General features: G+C 46.4%; 1 protein-coding gene across 2 annotated transcripts in view; it reads left to right on the top strand.

Moving 5' to 3' along the window:
* The first annotated feature begins 1,839 nt into the window (after window positions 1–1,839).
* MYG1 (MYG1 exonuclease) overlaps window positions 1,840–22,906 on the top strand; it is a 39,515-nt gene continuing 18,448 nt past the window's right edge. The window contains exons 1-4 of one of the 2 annotated variants that reach the window (XM_068265098.1): window positions 1,840–2,094; window positions 8,279–8,391; window positions 13,617–13,776; window positions 14,906–15,055. In XM_068265098.1, the coding sequence (XP_068121199.1) occupies window positions 1,855–2,094; window positions 8,279–8,391; window positions 13,617–13,776; window positions 14,906–15,055 (663 nt within the window). In that variant the 5' untranslated portion in view covers window positions 1,840–1,854. Of the gene's footprint in view, window positions 2,095–2,168; window positions 2,241–8,278; window positions 8,392–13,616; window positions 13,777–14,905; window positions 15,056–22,906 lie in introns of those variants that run through there. The other variant, XM_068265099.1, reaches the window with a different exon arrangement.

The following is a 22,906-nucleotide window of genomic DNA, read 5'->3' as shown; positions in this document are numbered from 1 at the left end:
GGCAGGGCTGCAGCCATTAGCCCTGCCTCACCAGGAAGAGATCCTCGGGCACCACGGAGGGGATTTGGGAGGTAAGTTCAGCCGCGGGATAGCGCGTTTTAGCAGGGGCATATAAGAGCTGAAGCAAGATTTATTCTCGCTTCAGACTCTCTTTAACAAGGAATTTTTCCAATGACAGTTACTTTGAGGATTTCAGGGAAATGTGACTTTGCAGTCTCTACACTCAGATTAAGTACAATCCTGCAGCACCAAAGGGAAATTAACTATCAGCTCAGTTGTGATGATGTGACGCATTCATACTTTTTTTTTTTTTTTTGCTTTCATACCAAGTCAAAATTTCACAAAATGTTTTGCTTGTATTGCAAAGAGCTCTTTAACCAAGTTACTCTCAATCCAAGCTTTTACTGTAATATTAAGGGGAGGTACACAATAGGTAGTGCTGTGGAATAAGTACATGGCTGCGGTAGAGGGTGGGGTAGGCCATTTTAAAGAGGTGTGTTTTGAGGGCTTGCTTGAAGGTGTTGATGGTAGGGGCAGCTCTTGAGAAGTCCTGTAGGTGTGCATGGTAGAGAGAAATGTGGGGGGGGGGGGGGGGGGGCAGTCAGGTGGAGGTCACTGGAAGACCAGAGGAGGTGGGTGGGTATATATCTGTGGACAAGCACAGTGATGTAGGTTGGGCAGGTCTCTTGTACAGATTTGTAGGCCAGGCACAGAATTTTGAAACTTACTTTGGGCATTATTCACAACGCTTTTTCTCCTGTTTTCATCTGTTATCACCTTATCTGTGTTACGTCTTTAAGCTCGCAGAGTGCAAAAAAATAATATAAACAAGGTAAGAAAAGTAATATTGAAATGAAGTTAATCAGGAACAACTTACTTTGAGTGATTATTTTGCTTGAAGATGTGTGGAAAAGTTATTTTTTATTAATTAGGTGAAAAATAAGTCATTTGTGAGAAGTTTTGTGAATTGTCTCCTTTGAAGCCGATAGGTAGCCAGTGTAGGGCTTTGCAGAGGGGGAAATGTGGAAGCAGAGCGATGTGAGGAATGGATGAGTTTAGCTGCTGCATTTATGACTGATAAAAGGAGAGGAAATGCGGTTCAAGGGAAGGCCTGAATGCTGGGTGTTGCAATAGTCAAAACTCTCATGTTCCCATTCACAGTACAGAAAGCATTCCGGCATGCTGCAACATTGTGCCCAGGAACCATTTTTTTTTGCACCACACACAATTTCCCGTTGGTTGCGTTAGCGCCGCCAAAGTTTGCACAGAACAGTCCCAGCTGCGCATCGGGAATGAATGCACTGAATAGCATTCCTGCATGTGTTGTCTAGTGTGAAAGAGCCCTTATAAGTTTTTTTTTTGCACCTTTTGTTTCAGTAATCTGTTGGTACCATAAGTACACTGTATTGTAGTGCTATATTATACATATTGGGCATGATTTGCAAAGCTTTTTCACCTGGTTTCACCTCACCTAATACTTTTTTAAGCTCCTAAAGAGCAAAAATATTAAGGTAAGAAAAATAGTACCTTATTTTGAGAGATTATTTTTCTTGTAAACGTGCCGAGAGGTTATTTTTATTAATTAGTTAAGTCATTTATGAGAAGTTTTGTGAATGGAGTCCATTGTGCTACAGAAAACAGAAACTGACTACACACAGCCATGCAATAAGCTAAAGGAAGACAGAGGGTCTTCTCCTCCCGGCTATGGAGCAGCATGAGAAGAAGAGCCGTGTATTGCATAGCTGCACGTCTTCCCTGCAATCTGCATCTTTCACCTTGTAACATGCTCTCATCGCTATTGCTGCCGGAAGTCTCCTGTGCGTTGCCTTATTATTCCCGGTCACCCCACTCTCTATGGTTCCTCTTTTGTGCCGGGTCCTGCAGGCCCGCACGTTTCCTCTGCTTTCCATTTCCCGCCGCCTGTCCAGCAGCCGCCACTGCCGCCTTCCCGTTCTCTTCATGCCCGAAGAGCCGAAGCGGCCCCGGTGGGACGAGCGAGCCAGCATGGCGCCCAGGATCGGTACTCACAACGGCACCTTCCACTGCGACGAGGCGCTGGCGTGCTACCTGCTGCGGAGCCTGGAGCCCTACCGGGTACGGAACACCTGACAGCGGCCCGGGAAGCGGGGGAGGGGTGAGCTGCGCTACACAGTTCCGGGGACAAGACCCAGACTGATGGCTTCCTGTAGATCAGTGCCTGGCACTGCACAGTGCTGATGAATGTGCTTCCAGCATGCAGAGTATGTCCTGAAGCCAACTCTTGGGGCAAACTCGATTACTTTTTAAGTGTGGAAAGGGAGAAACCCTTTTATGGATTTTATTGCGGTTTATGTTCCCATTAATTATTAATGAAATGCACCATAATATATTGCATGTAAGTACAATGTTAGGGCCGATTTTGTTATATTAAGTGCTTGTTTTACATGGGGCTCCAAGCAGGGGCGTAGCTAGAAATGACTGGGCCCCATAGCAAAAAAAAAAAAAATTATGGGCCCCCCATGACCTTCCAACCCCACGGACCTCGGACCTCCCACCCAAACATTTTGTGGAGAAATCTGATTTTCCCACAAAATGCATCCAGATTGTCGGCAGATTTCCCCACAAAATGCATCCAGATTGTCGGCAGATTTCCCCACAAAATGCATCCAGATTGTCAGCAGATTTCCCCACAAAATGCATCCAGATTGTCGGAAGATTTCCCCACAAAATGCATCCAGATTGTCGGAAGATTTCCCCACAAAATGCACCCAGATTGTCGGCAGATTTCCCCACAAAATGCACCCAGATTGTCGGCAGATTTCCCCACAAAATGCACCCAGATTGTCGGCAGATTTCCCCACAAAATGCACCCAGATTGTCGGCAGATTTCCCCACAAAATGCACCCAGATTGTCGGCAGATTTCCCCACAAAATGCACCCAGATTGTCGGCAGATTTCCCCACAAAATGCATCCAGATTGTCGGCAGATTTCCCCACAAAATGCACCCAGATTGTCGGCAGATTTCCCCACAAATTGCGACCAGATTGTGGGCAGATTTCCCAATAAAATGTGACCAGATTGGTGGCAGATTTCCCCACAAATTGCAGCGAGATTGTCAGCAGATTTCCCCACAGGGTAGGCTGATAGGTAGACGGGTGGGAGGGAAGGAAGGCAGATAGGTAGCCAGGTGGGCAGTTAGGTAGCCGGGTGGGCAGTTAGGTAGCCGGGTAGGCAGTTAGGTAGCCGGGTGGGAGGGTAGGCAGTTAGGTAGCCTGGTAGGCAGTTAGGTGGGCGGTTAGGTAGCCGGGTAGGTGGACAGTTAGGTAGCCAGGTGGGCGGGTGGGTGGACAGTTAAGTAGCCAGGTGGGTGGGTGGACAGTTAGGTAGCCGGGGCGGGTGGGTGAGTGGGCAGACGAGTAGCTTAGTGGGGTAGGGCCCTCCCTCCCTGCCTTACCTCGGGGGGGCCCCCCATCCTCCTATTATGAGTGGTGCGGGAGAGCGGCATATAGAGCAGGCTCCGGCGGGGTAATCAGGCGCTAGAGGTCCAGCTGCCTCCAGGCTACGGTGTCTCCTCTGTATGCTGCTCGCAATACAGAGGAGACACCATAGCCCGGGGGCAGCTGGACCTCTAGCGTCTGAGCCTGCTGGACCTCCCGCCGGAGCCTGCTCTATATCCTGCTCTCCCGCGCCGCTCATAATAGGAGGAGGGGCCCCCGAGGTGAGGGCGGGGGGGGGGGGGAGGACGGGCCGGAGCGCCGGCATTATTATAATTTAAAAAAAAAAGTCCTCTTTTAGCTGAGGGCGGCGGGCCCACTGTAAAGTAGGGCTGCCGCGGGCCCTATAGCAACGCTATGGTTGCTATAGCGATTGCTACGCCGCTGGCTCTAAGCACTCTTGCCATTGAGCGCCAAAACCTACCAAGGATAGCTGCAGTGTCAGAGGTGTATTTAGACATACCTCCCAACTTTTTGAGATAAGAAAGAGGGACACTTAAGCCACTCCCCTGCCACACCCCTGATCACGCCTCCGTCACACCCCTAGTCACGCATACCATAAAGATTTCGTAAGAAAAATGTTGTTTTATAATTCAAACCACACTGGTCCTTTCTATCCTGGTTCATTTTCCTTCATATTAACATTTTAAAATTATCAATTTATCAATTTAAAGAATGGGAAAAAAGGTTAGAGTCAATCAAACACATTTTGTAGTAGAGAAAATATATATATATATATATATATATATATATATATATATATATATATATATATATATATATATATATATATATATATATATATATATATATATATATATATATAAATTTTCCATAGAGAGAGGGACAAAGTCCTGAAAGAGGGACAAATGAGGGGGAAAGAAGGACATGGCTCCCAGAGAGGGACTGTCCCTCCAAAAGAGGGACAGTTGGGCGCTATGATTTAGAGCATGCATGTCAAACTCCAGCCCTCAGAGACATTACATTTGGCCCTCAAGTGGTTTTCCCACTTTGCATTATGTTTGGCCCACTCTAGACCCCTAGGGAGGCTGTATTGGAGGTGAGGCTTTGAACACTGGGGGAGCCATATGGGGGAGGTAGGGGGAAAGGCGTACGAGAGATATCCGTGCGGGAGATTTGGGCGCAGGATACAGCCGGTATATAGGTGATCCTGCTGTTGCACAAGTTCCCGGCCGTGGTAAATACTATTCCCCCTCCAGGCCACCATGGATGGTAGGGAATGAAATTATTCAGCTTCCAGCAATTGCTGGAAGCCTTATTGTGTTTTAAAAGCAACTTCAGGTCCGTCTTCTGACGCTGCCAGAGCTACTCCCTGTTCGCTGATATAGCCGTAATTCCTATTACAGCCTATGGTGGCGCCGGCTGCGCCCAAGTCTCCAGCGCTGGAATCACAGTGTTCGGGGGGAAAGTACTAAACACTAAGGAAATGTATAGGGGAGGGTGGGGGCCTTGAGACACCAGGGAACTGTATAGGGGTTGGAGGAGGGGGAGCCATAAGAACTTTAGAAGGGAGGAAGGTGGCCAGTAGACATTGAGGTTGGCTCGCGATTAGGTCCCAGTGTACAATTTCGGCCTACTTTGTATTTGCTTTTGACACCCCTGTTTTAGAGAAATGAAACAGTTTAAGGATTACCACTATGCAAAGCACATAGATGTGTTCATTACCAACATAGCAGTTTGAAAAGGGTGCTGTCCACCCAATTTCCCTGAGGTTTCTTACTGGGTCCCTTAAATCAGACTAGTTCAGTGACCTGTGCAGTCCCTGACTCGCGTGGTCCCTAAGGAGCTTGGGGCCCTGGGTAATTGCCTAGTTGCCCGCCCCTATGTAAGCCCTGACCCTGCTTGGGCCATTGGTTCTAGGATTGGTAGGATAGTGAAGAAGAGGTTTAATTGTGAGCTACATGCTTGTGGTATCAGTTGTGCTGCTCAGGAAGGCACTCACTGCAGACAGTAGAGATGCTCAAAGACATGCAAATACCTACTTATGAGTTTATGTAAATTTGTATGCAGATATAAGCAGCTTGAAATTGGACCAATCAGTTTAAACCTGGGTGGGACTTGATTGGTCCATTTCCAAGCTGCATATATTTGCACAAAAATTGACAGCTCAGGAGTATTTGCATCTCTTTGATCATCCCTAATGCCTGCACAGAGAAAGTCTGCAGTGTAAAGGCTGATACACACATCAGACCATAGTCTTTGGAAAATGAAAGATCACAGATCAATTTTACCCCCTTCCATGTAGTATGAGAGCCATACTCTACAGTCTTTTCTATGGAGCTGAACTCCACATCAGAAAAAAATCTTTGCAAGATGCTGAACACACAGATGCTGTACAGACACAAAAGATCAGTATCTGAAAAAGATCTGTTGGTACTTATCCGTTAGCCGGGCGCATCCTCTAGGTGGCGACAAAACTCCACCAGAGTTACATCTTTCCCTACTATCCATGTTGGCCTGGAGGAGGAATAGTAATTAGCGCCACCTGCCGGATGCGCCCGGCTAACGGATAAGTACCGATCTGTTTCTGCCAAAAACCCATTCCTGCAAATTGCAATGATAGTCTATGAGATCTGCAGATCATCATACACACATGATTTAACTGACATTCATCTGCAGATCAGATCCACCAGGATGGATTTTCAGATATGCAGATGACTGCTTGATCTGCAGATGAATGTCAGTTAAATCATGTGTGTATGATGATCTGCAGATCTCATAGACTATTATTGCAATTTGCAGGAATGGATTCTTGGCAGGAACAGATCTTTTGCAGATACTGATCTTTTGTGTCTGTACAGATCCGTGTGTGCAGCATCTTGCAAAGATCTTTTTCTGATGTGGAGTTCAGCTCCATAGAAAAGACTGTGTAGAGTATGGCTCTCATACTACATGAAGGGTGGTAAGATTGGTCTGTGATCTTTCATTTTCCAAAGACTATAGTCTGATGTGTGTATGAGCCTTTAGAGCTCCGTGTCAGAAACTCAGCTGACAGGAGTGCCACTCTCATTGTAATATTCCAAGTTTTCTCTCCAGTCATCTGTAAAATATGCGACAAGTGGAAGGGATGTAAATGCAGCTAGCCAAGTGGTTCCAGCAAGCTGTTATACTCTTGTACTGATTAGCAAACAGGACAGTCTCACCTGCCAGTAGTATGTCTTCTGGTGCATTCATGTGCCCAAACTGCCTTACCACCCGGGACTCCAAGTGTGTTCCAGAGCAGATGACCATCACACAGCTGCTTGGATTGATCGACACTGGCGATGTCCAGTTCTCTGAAGACTCTGTCATGCCTATTAACGACTGAATTCCCACTAACCAATTTGATCAGATTGGAATCAATCCGAAAAACAGATCGATTCCATTAATACGATTGAATTGGTTAACGGGAATTCGGCTTTTAGTGGGCACAACCAATTGGTTGTTTTTGCTGCAGTAATCAATCAGACCCGATTGTTCGTGCAGCCAAATTCCTGCTAAACAATTGGATCAGATTAATAGTATCTATCCGTTTTTTGGATTGATTCCATCAATCTGATTGGTTAGCAGGAATCCTGCTGTTAATGTGCATGACTTATCCTTTCTGATCAATTACAGCATCAAAAAAAAAATTGCAGTGCAAATGTACTGTGCCATTAATGATACAATCCAACTGTGATCAATCATTTCAGATTCATGGAATCGATCCATTTTTCGATCAATCTGACCGCATTGGTTAGTGGAAATGGGCATGATCGATACTTTCCAGTCAATTACAACGGTGATCGGAAACAATCGAATGTATCATTTAATGGCCACCTTAACAGAGCGAATCGGTGCCTAAGTCAGGAATGGAATGAACATGGTAATCTCTATATTCCTTCTATTCACAAACCTAACAATAAACATGATGATTTTGCACAAGGCTAGATTCTTACAGTATGTGTGGTTTTCTGTAGCATAGAAATACAATACCACTGGCAGCCTGTTACTCAGTGGGCACAGTGACATCTAATTCATTTTCACATTCAAAAACTGACAGCGTGCTGCTTCTTCTGGATACTGCATTTTTGTATCAAACGTACTTTATGCTTTTTAAAGAGACTCTGTAACAATTTTTTCAGCCTTAGTTCTTCTATCCTATGAGTTCCTATGCCTGTTCTAATGTGCTGGGGCTTACTGCAGCTCTTCCTAATTACACTGTCTCTGTAATAAATCAATGTATCTTTCCTCTGTCCTGTTTGTCGGGCTAAGGCTTTGATTGTGTGGAATGTACAGGGCTGCTTGTGATTGGTAGAAGCGATACACACCCTCTGCAGGCCCCCTGCATACTCACACACTATGCTTAGCTGAGCCTATTAGAAGCTGGTTAGTTTGTTTGTAAACACTGCCTAAAACTGTTAATTACAAGCCAGGATTGCAGCAGAGAGTGGCAGAAACAGCACAGAGGGGCACAGGAGAAAATAAGGAATAGAATGGTATGCTTTTTAGTGTAAGAATATTAGAGTACAGATTCTCTTTAATACATAAGTAATGCATCAGAAAACTTGCGTGCGAACTCCTCAGATACTGTGCATGCTTACTGTTCACGATAGACAGGCTTCTTTATCCATAATTGGCGCCCAGAAATTTGTAGTAATCTCTTTGCCATATATCCCTTTTTTTACTTTTTTAATGACCAACCAACAGATTCTGCTTTGTGAGGTAAAGGTCCAGCATTTTCACACACCAGTGTTTTACTGTCACAGCTGACCAGGTGACTCTCAGAGCTGCAGTGGTTACATCATTTTCCTTGTCTTTCTAGGATTCAGAGATTGTAAGAACGAGGGATCCTATATTGCTGGCGCAGTGTGATGTGGTGGTGGATGTAGGTGGAGAATATGATCCCAGTAGGAACCGTTATGACCACCATCAAAGGTACGGACATTTGATTGTATGCAAAATATAGTCATTCTTATTTCTGTTAACCATTCCCAAACAACACCATCAGTTCATGCTTAGTGAATATCTAGACAGGCAGCTAAATCTGAGTACTAATACACTTATCTTATGACCTGTGTATAAGGGGGGGGGGGGGGGAGCGACATCTGCAATATGAGCAGTGCTCGTTATAATTGTGGGCTGCTTTGGGAAACACTAAATCAGCCTTTCTCAACCTTTTTACCCTGGAGGAACCCTGCAAATAATTTTTGGATCTCAAGGAACCCCTGCATTTATTGTTCAGATGGCATGGACTTTAAAAGTAGGTGTGAATGTTTATTTCACTACCCCCATTACACTGCCTTCTTATTCTAGTGCTTTTTATTAATGTGTCCATTATTATTCTGATACACCTATTATAGTGTGCTCTATTATACTTCCCCTATGATGGGGGAAAATGCCAAGGTACCCCTGCAGAGTAACCCTGGTTGAGAAAGCCTGCTCTAAACCATGGGAAAACCATAAGGCTACATTCTGTTCGTTATTTCATAGTCTCGTCAGTTGCTATGGTGCATGAGAGTTTTCACACACGTTATCCAAAAACGTATTGGGCTCCATTCACAATGCATTACCACATTCATAATGTAGAAAACTGCTGATTTTTACCACAGTTTTTAAAATGGTTACTTCACTAAAGCTGCTTCCGCATTCCAAAGTAAAATGACCGACTAGTGAGGTAAATTACTGGCTTGTGCGGTAAATGCATAAAAAAGGATTAAGGCTGGCTTTACTCCTACATTTTTGCACTGCAATGCCATGCCATGCTTCTGCCACATCCCACCGCAAGCAAAAAATAACAAACATAAGACCCTGCAGCAGAGTGCACCTATGGGGTCATATAACCCCCAGCTCCCACCAGGCTGTAATGACCCAGTAGCATTCTCATGGTGGAGCTCGAAAGGCCTCTCTAACATCACAAACTTCCTTACATCCAGGGGTATTCTTTCCTGGTAAAATATACAAGAGAAATTTCAGGTCCCTCCTAGAGAACTCTTTTGTTACCTACAAATAAGACATTGGGTTAAATCACTTATTCAGGACAAAGAACCCCCATACACTGTAACGCCTTACGAAAATATCTGTCTCCACCGCCCTAACAAAGGATTAATCTCTACAATATATGGCCTTTTAACCCGCCCATCCCCTCCCATACCACATCTCTACACCTCCAGGTGGGAAGCCGACCTTAACAGCCCTAAAGATAGAGAGGACTGGCTGAATAGCTGGAGCAGAGTTTCCAGCTGCTCCTGTAACCTACATATAGTTGAAGCCGCCTATAAGCTTATGACCCGTTGGTATCTAGTCCCTGCACGCATAGCCGAAGTATTCCCATTTGCAAATCCATATTGCTTCCGAGGCTGTAGAGTACCTGGTGACATGTTACACACTTGGTGGACCTGTCCACGACTCGCACGTTTCTGGTGCCAAGTATATAAGTTACTTTCCTCCCTCTTTCGTCAGCCTGTAGCTAGAGATCACTGGCAAGCTTTATTACATGGAAAAATAGGATCCCTTACTTCAACACAAAATAAATTGGCCTCAGTAGTACTCTTGGGTCATATGCATAGTGCTGCTCCCAGCACAGTGACATACTCCCCACTAGACAGGAAGTACATCATGGTGATTCCTGTCGGTCTGCAAATGTGTGAGGTGATGCGCTTTGTCGTGCATACTTACTGCATCGCCCATTGACTTCCATTTTCCCCAAGCTCCATTTGCGGTAACGCGCTGCAGGCTGTGCGTCGACATTGCAGCAGGATGAACACTATCAGTGGAACGCGGTAAGTGAAAAAGGCCCCATTGATTTGCATTGCTATTGCGTTACTCTGTGGTAAAACAAGGTAACGCAACACATACTTGCAATTCAAATATAAAAGAGCCCTAAAGCATTCAGTAAATCAAGTTAAAATGTTTGGTATTTAACACCAGTTCTCTCCTGTCACTAAGTAGCAATCAGCATGCAGTAAAGTTGACAGACATGGCAGACAGCAAAAAGGTAGAGCCACACAGTTTCCCACCCCATTGTATCCGTTGCACTAGTGGGCGAGATATGAAAACCACAGAGCAGGAGAAAGACATTCAAAAAAGCTATCCTGTATCCCTCTAGATGTGCAGATCTATATATTTATACACAGAAGCGAGCCCTCTAGTGGCATGCACATCTAAAGTGAGGCAGGAAGCCTTTCTATCACTAGACTTAAGCAGTAACAGACACTAGTAGGAAAGATGACAGCTGGTGAGACCTCATTACTGAGCAGGGTTTAGTGAATTGAAGCAACATGTTTCGGTATAGTACAGGCAAAAAAGTCCAAAATGCCAAGTACGGTATTCTACCAAACCTAAATTTGTTGTTGGTTTTTTACCAAGCAGCTCTTAGTGAATTGAGGCCATTGTAGATAGCGTGTTAGGAAAACCCGATCTGGAACAATTCACGGATGTGAACCTATCTCATACAGATGGATGGGCAGTGTATTTATTATTATTTATTGTATTTATAAAGCGCCAACATATTACGCAGCGCTGGACATTAATTTAGGTTACAGACAATATTTAGGGGTGACATACAGCAATATGACAATACAGGAAAACAAGAAAACCAGATCATGCAGCACAGTATGAGTACAAGGTAATGCTTAGTCAGTCACTGGATGGAGTATGGAGATTAGGCAAGTTAGGTTCACTCAAATGCATAGCATGGGTGCACAGTAATGGAGGTGCATGATCAGGTAGGACACAAAAGGAGGAGGACCCTGCCCAAAGGCTTACAATCTAATTACATGCGCTAATGCATGTAACACAACACCATAGTGACCGTCTTGACAGGAAGTGGTTAAATCTGTCCACACCTGCGCTTATTCGCATCAGCTTTGACCGCCCCTATCTCAAAGCTTGTTTAACCCCCCTGGCGGTTTAATTCCCGCTGCTGTGCGGCCGCGGGAGGGTTTTTTTCACTCTTTTTTTTTTTTAGCATGTAGCTAGCCTAGCGCTAGCTACGTGCTTCCCCCTCCCTGCGGCACCCCTCCCCCCTGTACATTCCGATCGCCGCCGGCGCTGCTTGCCCATAAGGAAATCCCCGTTCTGAACGGGATTTCCTTGAGGGCTTCCTCCGTCGCCATGGCGACGAACGGAGTGAGCTCATGGACGTCGTGACATCACAGGGAGTCCCGATCCACCCCATAGCGCAGCCTGGCGGCGATTGGCCAGGCTGCGCAAGGGGTATGCGGGGGGACCCTGTATCCGCGGCGGGCGGCGGCGATCAGACCAAACACGCAGCTAGCAAAGTGCTAGCTGCGTGTTTGAAAAAAAAAATTATGTCAATCGGCCCAGCAGGGCCTGAGCGGCACCCTCCGGCGGCTTACCCCGTGTCACACACGGGGTTACCGCTAACGAGGTTAAGGCCCCTTTTCCATAAGCAGTTGATAGGCAGTGAAAAGCCTCTGAAACTCTCAGGGCTTTCTCATTATACAATGCGTGCAGGAGCCGTTTCGTGCACACGTTGAATAGCCTGCGGCGTTTCGTCGGGATGTTGCGGTGCGACGCTGATTAGCGGCGGTAGTAATTAATCCGACGGGAAGACACTGGCTCCCAGCGGTTCAACTCTCCCTTGTGTGTTGAACCGCAGCGCACCGAAACGCAGAGTCGGGTGTGAAAGGTAAAATGAAAGTCTATGGACTTTCATTTTACCTTGGGTAACACAAAGTTTCGACTTTGCGTTACACCGCAGAAAAAGGGCTCTAGTGTGAAAGAGCCCTCACAACTACTTGTTGCTGCCTGCCAACTGCTCACTGCTGCCTGGTAACTGCTTGCTGAACAGACAGTTCAATTGTCCGTGAAAATGAGCCCTTAGGACTATTGTGAAACCAAGCTGTATGCCCTGCTCTCATAATGGCAAATCAATCGCTTAATTAAAGAGAACCCGAGGTGGCATTGTATTACGTAAGTGGGGCACAGAGGCTGGTTGGTCACACTAACACCAGCCTCTGTTGCCCCATCGTGTGTCTCAAAGACCCCCCTGCTCGCCGCTATACTCCCCGCAGTGCTGGCGACACGCACCGTGTCGCCAGCACAATGTTTACTCTAGCGATGTCTGTCAGCGCCGCTCCGCCGCCTCCTCCGCATCGCCGCTACCCGCCCTCGTCCCTTCCCTCCCGCTGATTGGAGGGAAGGGACGAGGGCGGGTAGCGGCGATGCGGAGGAGGCGTGGGAGCGGCGCTGACAGACAGCGCTAGAGTAAACATTGTGCTGGCGACGCGCTGCGTGTCGCCAGCACTGCGGGGAGTATAGCGGCGAGCAGGGGGGTCTTTGAGACACACGATGGGGCAACAGAGGCTGGTGTTAGTGTGCCCAACCAGCCTCTGTGCCCCACTAACGTAATACAAGGCCACCTCGGGTTCTCTTTAAGGCTGCATACACACGTTCAGTTTTGATTGGCCAATCACTGGCCAGTTTTATCACCTTCATGTAGTACGAGGGTCAACAGATTTTGAATACTATGGGACACTACATGATCGTGTGTGATGGTAAATAACTAACACTGCCCCATCTGCCATCTGGGACACTGCCGTATGCCAGTGAACCCATCACACTGCCACACAGATTCTGTCAGACTTGAGATCCTTGCAGCCTAGTAAGGCCTTCTCGCACTCCTGCTCTCCCCAGCAGGCCTGATCTGCTGTCTGTCTGCTAGGCCTCCACCTGCACTGGCAGTGGGCTAAGCCACACGATGGAGACTATATTTCTATTTTTCTCTATCTTTCTCTTCTTTTTCTTTTTTTTGCATAGACCTTCTGGGGGTCCGCTCAACATATCACTCAGGTCATATTTCTGGTCCTCCTCAGCTACATTCTACAGCATGTCTTGTGCTTATCCATACTGTACATGAACTGTATGTGTTTTCTTACTTGAACTGAACCATCACCCACCCTGTATGTGGCAAAAATAATTCTGGGTACAGCTTCTGTTGTACTTGGTAAAATAAATGATTCTGATTTAATATTTGGAAAATGCTAGACTAAAGGAGAAAACGGCATAAGCTATGGGAATTAGGAACTTCTAAATATTTTTATATGAAGTATGGTTGCTTTAGAACTTCATTCACATGTGACAGATCTTTTAACTTCTTTTTTTCTGTTTTTCACATGCTTGTTTTTGTTACTCATTAGATCTTTCAGTGAGACGATGAACAGCCTGTATCCTGACAAGCCGTGGGTCACTAAGCTAAGCAGTGCCGGTCTGGTATACGCTCACTTTGGGACACAGATTTTGGCAACACTTTTGGGTACAGAGGAAGAAGACCCCATCATTCCTGTATTATATGACAAGGCAAGTGCAATATACTGAGCACATTCAGAAGCCTTTACTGCTTGTACAAGTATACTTTCCTGAAATGGCAGATCAGGAAGAACTATAAACCATTTTATCAGGGCTGTGGAGTTGGTACAAAAATCACACCTACTCAGACTCCTCAGTTTATGAAATCTCCGACTCCAGGTACCCAAAATTGCTCCAACTCCACCGCCCTTAATTTTATACATGTTTGGGATACAAAGGGTGTCTTGTTAAAGAGGCCCTGTGGTGATATATAGTAGAATGCAGTAAATTATTTAGAATACCCAGTTTTAAGGTAATTATTCTGGTTTTAGCATCAGATATACTTTCTATATATTGCTGTATACTGATATGTAACCTTCCCTGTGATGTTTAGCCTATGTGGAGGAGGCCAGGTTTGTTTTGGTCTGGCTTTGGAATTCTCAGAAGCTAAACATTCCACATTAATGCACCTGACAGTACTAAAGATGTTGCCACCTAGGGTAAATTTCAGAATGTAAATCAGGGTGAGGGGAACATTTTACAATGGTCAAACTCTCTGACTAAATTTATAAATAAATACTGTTAAAAAAAAAAAAAAGCAATTGTATTCATTACATTATTTTCACTACAGGAAGGAAATAAATATAGCAGTCTCCATATACCTTTCACTTCAGGTTTCCATTAAGCAGACTACATTATGGTAAAGGTTACTGCAGCTCAGAAATGTAGCATTTTAGTGCGGCGATGTAAGGGATCATTTTAGATATCTTGTTACTGCACTACATGCAGATACAGGTAGTCCTCGGGTTACGTACGCCCGCTTTACGAACGCCCCGCCGATACGAATGGCACGCCGATAGCTCCGCCCCGTCGATAAAAATGGCTTTTAAACTTGTATAAACCGGTACAAAGGGCAGAAGTGACACAGAGGGGGACACTGGAGGCACAGGGGGGCACAGAGGAGGTACAGGGGACAGAGATGGCACAATGTTCCGACTTAAGAACAGATTCAGGTTAAGAACGAACCTACAGTCCCTATCTCGTTCGTTAACTGAGGATTACTTCTGCATAGTCATAAGGCATACTAGTATAAGCCACAAATATGTAAATCTAAATAATTTTGATTTTTTTATTATCATAGATGTATGAAAATTTTGTGGAAGAAATAGATGCCATTGACAATGGCATATCACAGTTTGACGGAGAACCACGTTACAACGTATCCACTACCCTGAGTTCCAGAGTGGCACATCTCAATCCTCGCTGGAATGAACCAGACCAGGACACAGAGGTAACAATCAGATCATAGCCCTAATGTAAGGGCCAGTTTCCACTTGAGCCGCACGTGTCTGCGGGACGCGCAGCGGCACTTCCGGGTCTGCGGATACACAGACGCATCCCATCAGCCGTGCCATGCACAGCTATGGGATTCACACCAATTCGGATGGAAATGCCAGCCAAATCACTTACCCAAGCGATTCGGCCGGCGGTGCCATTGTTTCCTATGGCAGAGTTTCCTCGTGCGATTTGCCTGCAGGGAAACTCTGCGAATTCAGCGCAGAAACCGCACAAGTGGAAATTGGCCCTTAGGTTCGCATCACTTCTCCATGAATTGGCATGATCGGTTGACATTTTCAGCTTAAAGGGAACCTAAACTGAGAGGGATATAGATTTTTTCCTTTTAAACAATACCAGTTGCTTGGCAGCCCTGCTGATCTCTTTAGCTGCAGTAGTGGCTGAATTGCACACCTGAAACAAGCATGCAGCTAATCCAGTCTGACTTCAGTCAAGAGCACCTGCATGCTTGTTCAGGGGCTGTGGCTAAAAGTATTAGACACAGGATCAGCAGGAGAGTCAGGGCAACTGGTATTATTTTAAAAGGAAAAATCCATATCATTCTCAGTTTAGATTCCCTTTAACAATTAGGCCCAGACAGTTAGGCCTTTTTTCCACGAGCAGTTGATACGCAGTGAAATGCCTCTCAAACGCACAACTGCTTGCTGCTGCTTGGTAACTGCTCACTACTGCCTGGCAACTGCTTGCTGAGCACGCGGTTCAACTACTCGTGAAAAAGAGGCCTAAATGTTGCGAGGTTGGATTAAAGGACCAATACAGTGAAAAAAAACAAGTTAAAATCTGACAGAACCAACAGGTTTTGGACTAGTCCATCTTATCATGGGGGATTCTCGGGGTTTTCAAAAGCATTTCTTGAACAGCAGTTTAACTGCCAAAATTGTAACATACCACCCAGCCTCCCGTGCACACCATTTTGGCAGTAAGACTTGGCAACTATCGTTCAGTACATGCTTTTGAAAACGCAGAGAATGCCCCATGAGGAGATGGACTAGTCCTAAACCTGTTGGTTCTGTCAGATTTTAACTGCTTACTTTTTTCGCTGTAGTGTTTTTTTACGAGCTCATTTCCATGGGCAGCTGAACTGTGTGCTCACCAAGCAGTTAGGCAGCAGCAAGCAGGTGTGAGAGTTTGAGAGGCAGTTCACTGCCCATCAACTGCCTGTGGAAGAGAGGCCTAAAGTGGGTTACAACTCCCACTACTAAACTTGTCCCTTTTTCCTGGGTTGTCCACCCCCCATTTGGGAACCCAACACTATACAGATGCATCTCTATGCTGTTGCCTTGCTATGCATCTGTACAGCACTGGGGGTCCCCAACCTGTGCACCCTACCAATCACATCTAATCGCTACAGACGCACAGGCTGGCAATAATGGTCCCCTACATACCCAACTAGTTAGAACCAGTGCTGGGCCGAAATTACGAATGCGCGTAATTACGCACCGTAATTTACCGTTATTTTACGCGTAAGTGCTACGCGTAATTTACGGCTTACGCGTAAGTATGTACGCGTAAGCCGTAAAGCGGGTTTGTAATTACGTCGCCTACCGTAATAGCGTAGGGATGCGTAATTTTACGGTGAATTACGCGTAATTTTACGCGTAATTTCGTAGGCACAACTCCCCTTCTCCAAGAGTAACCAATCAGTTATCAAGTTTGTTTGGGAGCTACATCCTAAGCAACCAATAGTATCTTCTCCCGCCCTTTAGTATATAAGCTGTCAGCCATGATCTGTGTTCTTTGTGGGTTGCTTTCACTTTCTGAGGAGAAGGAGTGAGACAGAGAGTGATACAGTTTTACACATCCACATTAAGTGCAATTCTATTGTATTTTCTTAGATCTTTGATCTGTGTGATTGTAAGCCTGTGTTAGGAAGTTGATTATTGTAGTTAGGGCTTTGTTTAGGGTTAGAATTCTGTTGTTTAGTGTTAGAGGCAGGGGAAACTGATTATAGGGCTTGTGATTTTACAGTGAAAGCGTGTAGATTGTAGAGACAAGAGAGGGCCTGTGATATGTAATAGAGTGAAATCAGTTAGATTCAGGGATCGTGTGCTGAGAGTGAATTGTTTTTTTTTTTTTATCATTTTGATTATTTGATTTGATTGAATTTTATTTTCATTTTTTTTGTGGGGGGATTTATTTCAAGTGCGTTGTCCAAAAGCAATTGATATATAATTTGGACTAGCTCTCCAGTCCTCTCCTCCCTCATTACATTGAAATTTTAATTTGATTTATTTTTATTTTATTTTATACGTTTATCATTTGTCACTTTCCCCTACATTTCAATAAAACAATAACGTTTGGCACTTGCTGAACATATTCCCTACAATGTCTGGCAGAGGTGGAGCAGGCCGTGCCCGTGGCCGAGGAATTGAACCCACTGCAAAAAGATGTTTGTTTGACACCTTGACAGGCAGTGATCAAGAACCAGCAGCCCAAAAAGTACATCCCTATTTCACAGCAGGAAGGGGACGCTCTGCACCAAGCAGGGGATGCACTGTACCCGGCAGGGGTCAGTCCAAAACTGGCAGGGGACAGTCAGTTGGTAGTGGACAATCAGTGCGAGGTAGTGGCCAATCCTCAACAGGCACAGTGAGGAGTGAAGATGTAACTCCAAAAAAAGTCTACAACCTTATTCGCGATTCAAGGATGATGAAGGGCCCACAACGCCCCATTATGGAGAGCCAGGCTGCTGATATTGTGGAGTTTGTGACGAGAGATAGCGGTTCTCAGTCCCCCAATCTTCAGGCCCTGGAGAGTAGCAGCAGTACCAGCAGCACACCCATGCCTGCTCAAAAATCTGCCACCAACATCCAAAATGAGCCTTCACTTCCATATACTGCACATATTGCAGACCTTGTGGACAAAGCTCTTTCGCAGTCCAACCTAAACCTAGAGTCTGATGCCCAGAATTTTTTTAATGAACCTCAGAATGTTATCGATGAGGGATTGGCGGGTGATGATCATGATGACAACTTGTACCATGCCCGCGATCAGTCTCAGTCCTCAATGGGAGAACATAACATCCAGGATGAGTGCTCTCCCAACCTTCTTTCTCCCAATTATCCTGATGATGATGAGCTGGGTTCTTATAAGGGATGTAGTGACGATGATCTGGATAGGGACTATGACCCGCCTGAACATCATGATGATGCCAGCTCAGATGATTCAGAGCCGCAGAGGCTGCATCAGCATACCGTGAGACCTAGTGGAAGCAGTGGCTCCTCTGGTAGGCTTTTTCAAACGAGGCAGCAGCCACAGCCTGAGCCTGCATCTGAAAGCACGCTCTCCCAAATTGTTGTGCCTGAGACTGAAAAAACAGTTAAAAAATCATCTAAGAAAGCCCCAGTTTGGAAGTACTTTACCGTTGATGAATCTGATCCCCACATTGTCATATGCAACATTTGTGGTCATAAAGTGCGTTTAGGGAAGGACTTGTCAAGAGCGGGCACAGGTGGACCACTCTCCCACATAAAAAAGCATGAGAGAGAAAATCAGCTTGTTCAGGAAGCAATGGGTAAAATACCCCGCACAGTGCCCCATCCTTCTTCCCATTCAGGTTCTGACATCGGCACCCCTTCCCCCTGCCTTCACTCCGCAACACAGTCTGGCAGTAGAGGCCACATGTCAGCTACCTCAATTGCACGTTTCTCGTCAGTGGCTCACAGCACCCAGCCCTTAATTACTGAGTCGATAAGGTCGACAAAGCCACTGCCTTCCCATCACAGCAGGATCCGGAGGCTGAATGGGCTGCTGTCACAGGCTATGGTCCAGCAGTTATTGCCCTACAGTCTTGTAGAGGAGGGTACAGCCATTCGCGAGCTGCTGAGGTTTGGCATACCAGAATGGCGGATCCCCAGCCGCCATTTTTTTGCTAGGACAGCAATACCTGACCTGTATCGCCACACTGTGGATAATGTGACCCTGTTCCTTGACTATTCTGTAGGCAACAGGGTACATCTCACGACGGATTGCTGGACCAGCAGTCATGGCCAGGGACGTTATATGTCCTTTACGGCACATTGGGTCACCCTCCAATGTCAACAGGAGGGTTCCAGTCCTGGGGCGGCCAATGAGCTGGTTGCGCCGCCCCGTGGTGTCAAGGGGAACAGTTCCACACTTGCCTCTAGTCATGTCGCAACCGCTACAGCTGAGGCCCCCAGTAAGCGTGCCCGTGGGACTGGCCACAGCAGAGTGGTACATCGACGCTGTCAGGCGGTTCTGGGCTTAGTCAGCGTTGAGCAGCAGAGACTTACTGCACCAAATGTCCTGGCCATTATCAACGGACAGGTGCAGAAGTGGCTGACCCCAAGAAGACTCCAGGCTGGTCATGTTGTATGTGACAACGCAGCAAATCTGATTGCCGCCCTGAATCAGGGCAACATCCCCCATGTGCCATGTTTTGCCCACATACTCAACCTGGTGGTGCAGCGCTTTTTACGCACCTACCCAGGTTTGAGTGATGTGGTGCAGCATGCAAGAAGAGTTGTATCGAAGTTACGTTATTCTTCAAATGCCAAAGATTCGCTGTCTAAATTGCAGGAGAAACATGGCCTGCCCCCCATAGGCTCATTGCAGACAGTGCAACACGTTGGAACTCCACACTTCGCATGCTGAATAGGTTGTGCGAGCAGAAAAAGGCGGTTGCAGAGTACCTCCGAGGAGGACATGGCACCCAGGGCGCACCTGCCCGATTCACCCAGGAAGAGTGGCGGCTGATGTATCAAGTCTGCCGTGTCTTGTCCCCATTCGATCAGGCTACAACATTCGTAAGTGGGGCACAAGTTTGTATCAGCGAAGTGATCCCTCTCGTGTACATGCTGGACGAGAGTCTGAGTAGCCTGATGGCAGCTGGGGAGGATGCGCTTAATGAGCTTGAACAACAAAGCTTGCTCCAAGCCACCCAAACTCAGGCACATGAGGAGGAGGAGCTTACTTTCACGCGGGACTTACTTGAGGTGCCTGACCATTGTGAGGAGGGAGAGCAGGCCAGTGCGGCATCTGTGGTTCATGGGTGGGTAGACATTGGAAGGCAGGACGAGCAGCAGCAGCAGTCAGAGGATTTTGATGTGTTGAGCAGACCGGATGATTTGGAAGCGCAGGCTCATCTCTTCCCCATGGCTGTTCATATGTTGAAATGCTTACGCAGAGATCCCCGGATCCAAAACATTAAGGAGAGGGATGATTACTGGTTGGCCGCCCTTTTAGACCCTCGATGCAAGGGGAAACTGGGTCAGTTCATTCCAGCAAGCCGGCAGGAGGAGAGGATGCGGGAGCTGCAGCAGGCCCTAATACGTCATGTGCAGGAGGCCTTTCCACAGTCTGAGATCACAGCTATCCCCACTCATCGCACCCAGCAAGTAGCTGAGCCTAGCAGACCCATTCTTCCTGGAGACCTTTTTGGAGCAATGAGAAACTTTTACTTCTCTGAGCGTCCAACAATAACAACAAGAACAGTAGAAGGAAGTTTTCACCAGCGGGTGAGCCGCATGGTCAGTGATTACATGGGGTCACTTGGTGCATCTGACAGTATGCGCACAGAGGACCCTATGGAATTTTGGTCCGCCAGACTGGAAACCTGTCCCGAGCTGGCGCAGTATGCGCTTCAACTTCTGTCATGCCCGGCTTCCAGCGTCATTTCTGAGCGTGCATTCAGTGCGGCAGGTGGGGTGGTTACTGAAAAGCGATCCTGTTTGTCTACAGATTCAGTGAACAGACTGACCTTCTTAAAAATGAATCAGTCCTGGATTGATGGTGAATACTCAGCCCCTGCCCTCAGAGACAGAAACTGAATGAGATCGCTTTCAACTCCCTCTGATATACCTATGTGTCTATAAGATAACATTAAATATTTAATGTTCAGTTGTGTTCCCAACATTATTGTGCACTGCACAATTTGATTCAAAGGTACAGCAGTCTTCCCACTTTTATGGAGCTCTATGGTTAACCCCCCCCCCCCCCCCAAAAAAAAACCTTTTATTGATATCGTTGCTCACACCGTTACAGTGCACTGCACAATTTCATTTTTTTCTGCTCCTGCTGCAAAAGTATTTCAGTGTTCCTACCCTCATGGAGCACTGCTATGTCCTGCTATGTTTACTGTTGTCCCTGATGTTGCTGCTGTTTTGTTTATTGGTCTTCCACCTTTCCGGTGACTTTGCCTACTACCTGCCACCAAAATGGCTTTGGCTTACTGAGGGTGATGGTCAACTTACTATATGACTGAGCCGCTGCTCCTCTCAGGGCCACAAGCTAGGACTTTGCCTACTACCTGCCACCAAAATGGCTTTGGCTTACTGAGGGTGATGGTCAACTTACTATATGACTGAGCCGCTGCTCCTCTCAGGGCCACAAGCTAGGACTTTGCCTACTACCTGCCACCAAAATGGCTTGGGCTTACTGAGGGTGATGGTCAACTTACTATATGACTGAGCCGCTGCTCCTCTCAGGGCCACAAGCTAGGACTTTGCCTACTACCTGCCACCAAAATGTCTTGGGCTTACTGAGGGTGATGGTCAACTTACTATATGACTGAGCCGCTGCTCCTCTCAGGGCCACAAGCTAGGACTTTGCCTACTACCTGCCACCAAAATGGCTTGGGCTTACTGAGGGTGATGGTCAACTTACTATATGACTGAGCCGCTGCTCCTCTCAGGGCCACAAGCTAGGACTTTGCCTACTACCTGCCACCAAAATGGCTTCTGCTGACTTAAAAAAAAAAAACTCACCTTTTTCTTGTTCAGTTTCTTGGTGTCCCCACCGTTAGGGTGCACCGCACTTTTTTAAATAATGTACCACCTTCTCTTGATTATAGATAGCTGTGTTCCCACTGTCAGGGAGCACTCCACACAAAAAAAAAAAAAAAAAAAAATCACCTGTTCAATTTCATAGGTGTCCCCACCGTTAGGGTACTCCACACTTTTTATTATAATGTACCACCTTCTTTTGATTATAGATAGCAGTGTTCCCACTGTCAGGGAGCACTCCACACAAAAAAAAAAAAAAAACCTCACCTGTTCCTGTTCAATTTCTTGGGTGTCCCCACCGTTAGGGTACTCCACACTTTTTATTATAATGTACCACCTTCTTTTGATTATAGATAGCAGTGTTCCCACTGTCAGGGAGCACTCCACAAAAAAAAAAAAAAAATCACCTGTTCCTGTTCAATTTCTTGGGTGTCCCCACCGTTAGGGTACTCCACACTTTTTATTATAATGTACCACCTTCTTTTGATTATAGATAGCAGTGTTCCCACTGTCATGGAGCACTCCCAAAAAAAAAAAAAATATACTGAAACTGAATTTCTGGGGGGAGGGTGGAAGGGGTTCAGGTCTGGTTACCTATGATTTACTGGGGGGAGGGTGGAAGGGGTTCAGGTCTGGTTACCTATGAATTTCTGGGGGGAGGGTGGAAGGGGTTCAGGTCTGGTTACCTATGATTTACTGGGGGGAGGGTGGAAGGGGTTCAGGTCTGGTTACCTATGAATTTCTGGGGGGAGGGTGGAAGGGGTTCAGGTCTGGTTACCTATGATTTACTGGGGGGAGGGTGGAAGGGGTTCAGGTCTGGTTACCTATGATTTCCTGGGGGGAGGGTGGAAGGGGTTCAGGTCTGGTTACCTATGAATTTCTGGGGGGAGGGTGGAAGGGGTTCAGGTCTGGTTACCTATGGATTACTGGGGGGAAGGGGAGAGGTCTGGCTACCTATGAACTACTGGGGGGAGCGTGGAAGGGGTTCAGGTCTGGTTACCTATGATTTACTGGGGGGAGGGTGGAAGGGGTTCAGGTCTGGT

This window comes from Hyperolius riggenbachi, chromosome 2 (genome assembly GCF_040937935.1).
Source record: "Hyperolius riggenbachi isolate aHypRig1 chromosome 2, aHypRig1.pri, whole genome shotgun sequence".
Taxonomy (NCBI): Eukaryota; Metazoa; Chordata; class Amphibia; order Anura; family Hyperoliidae; genus Hyperolius; species Hyperolius riggenbachi.
The sequence above is the reverse complement of the archived record's forward strand: the minus strand, read 5'-3'. Positions and strand labels throughout refer to the sequence as shown.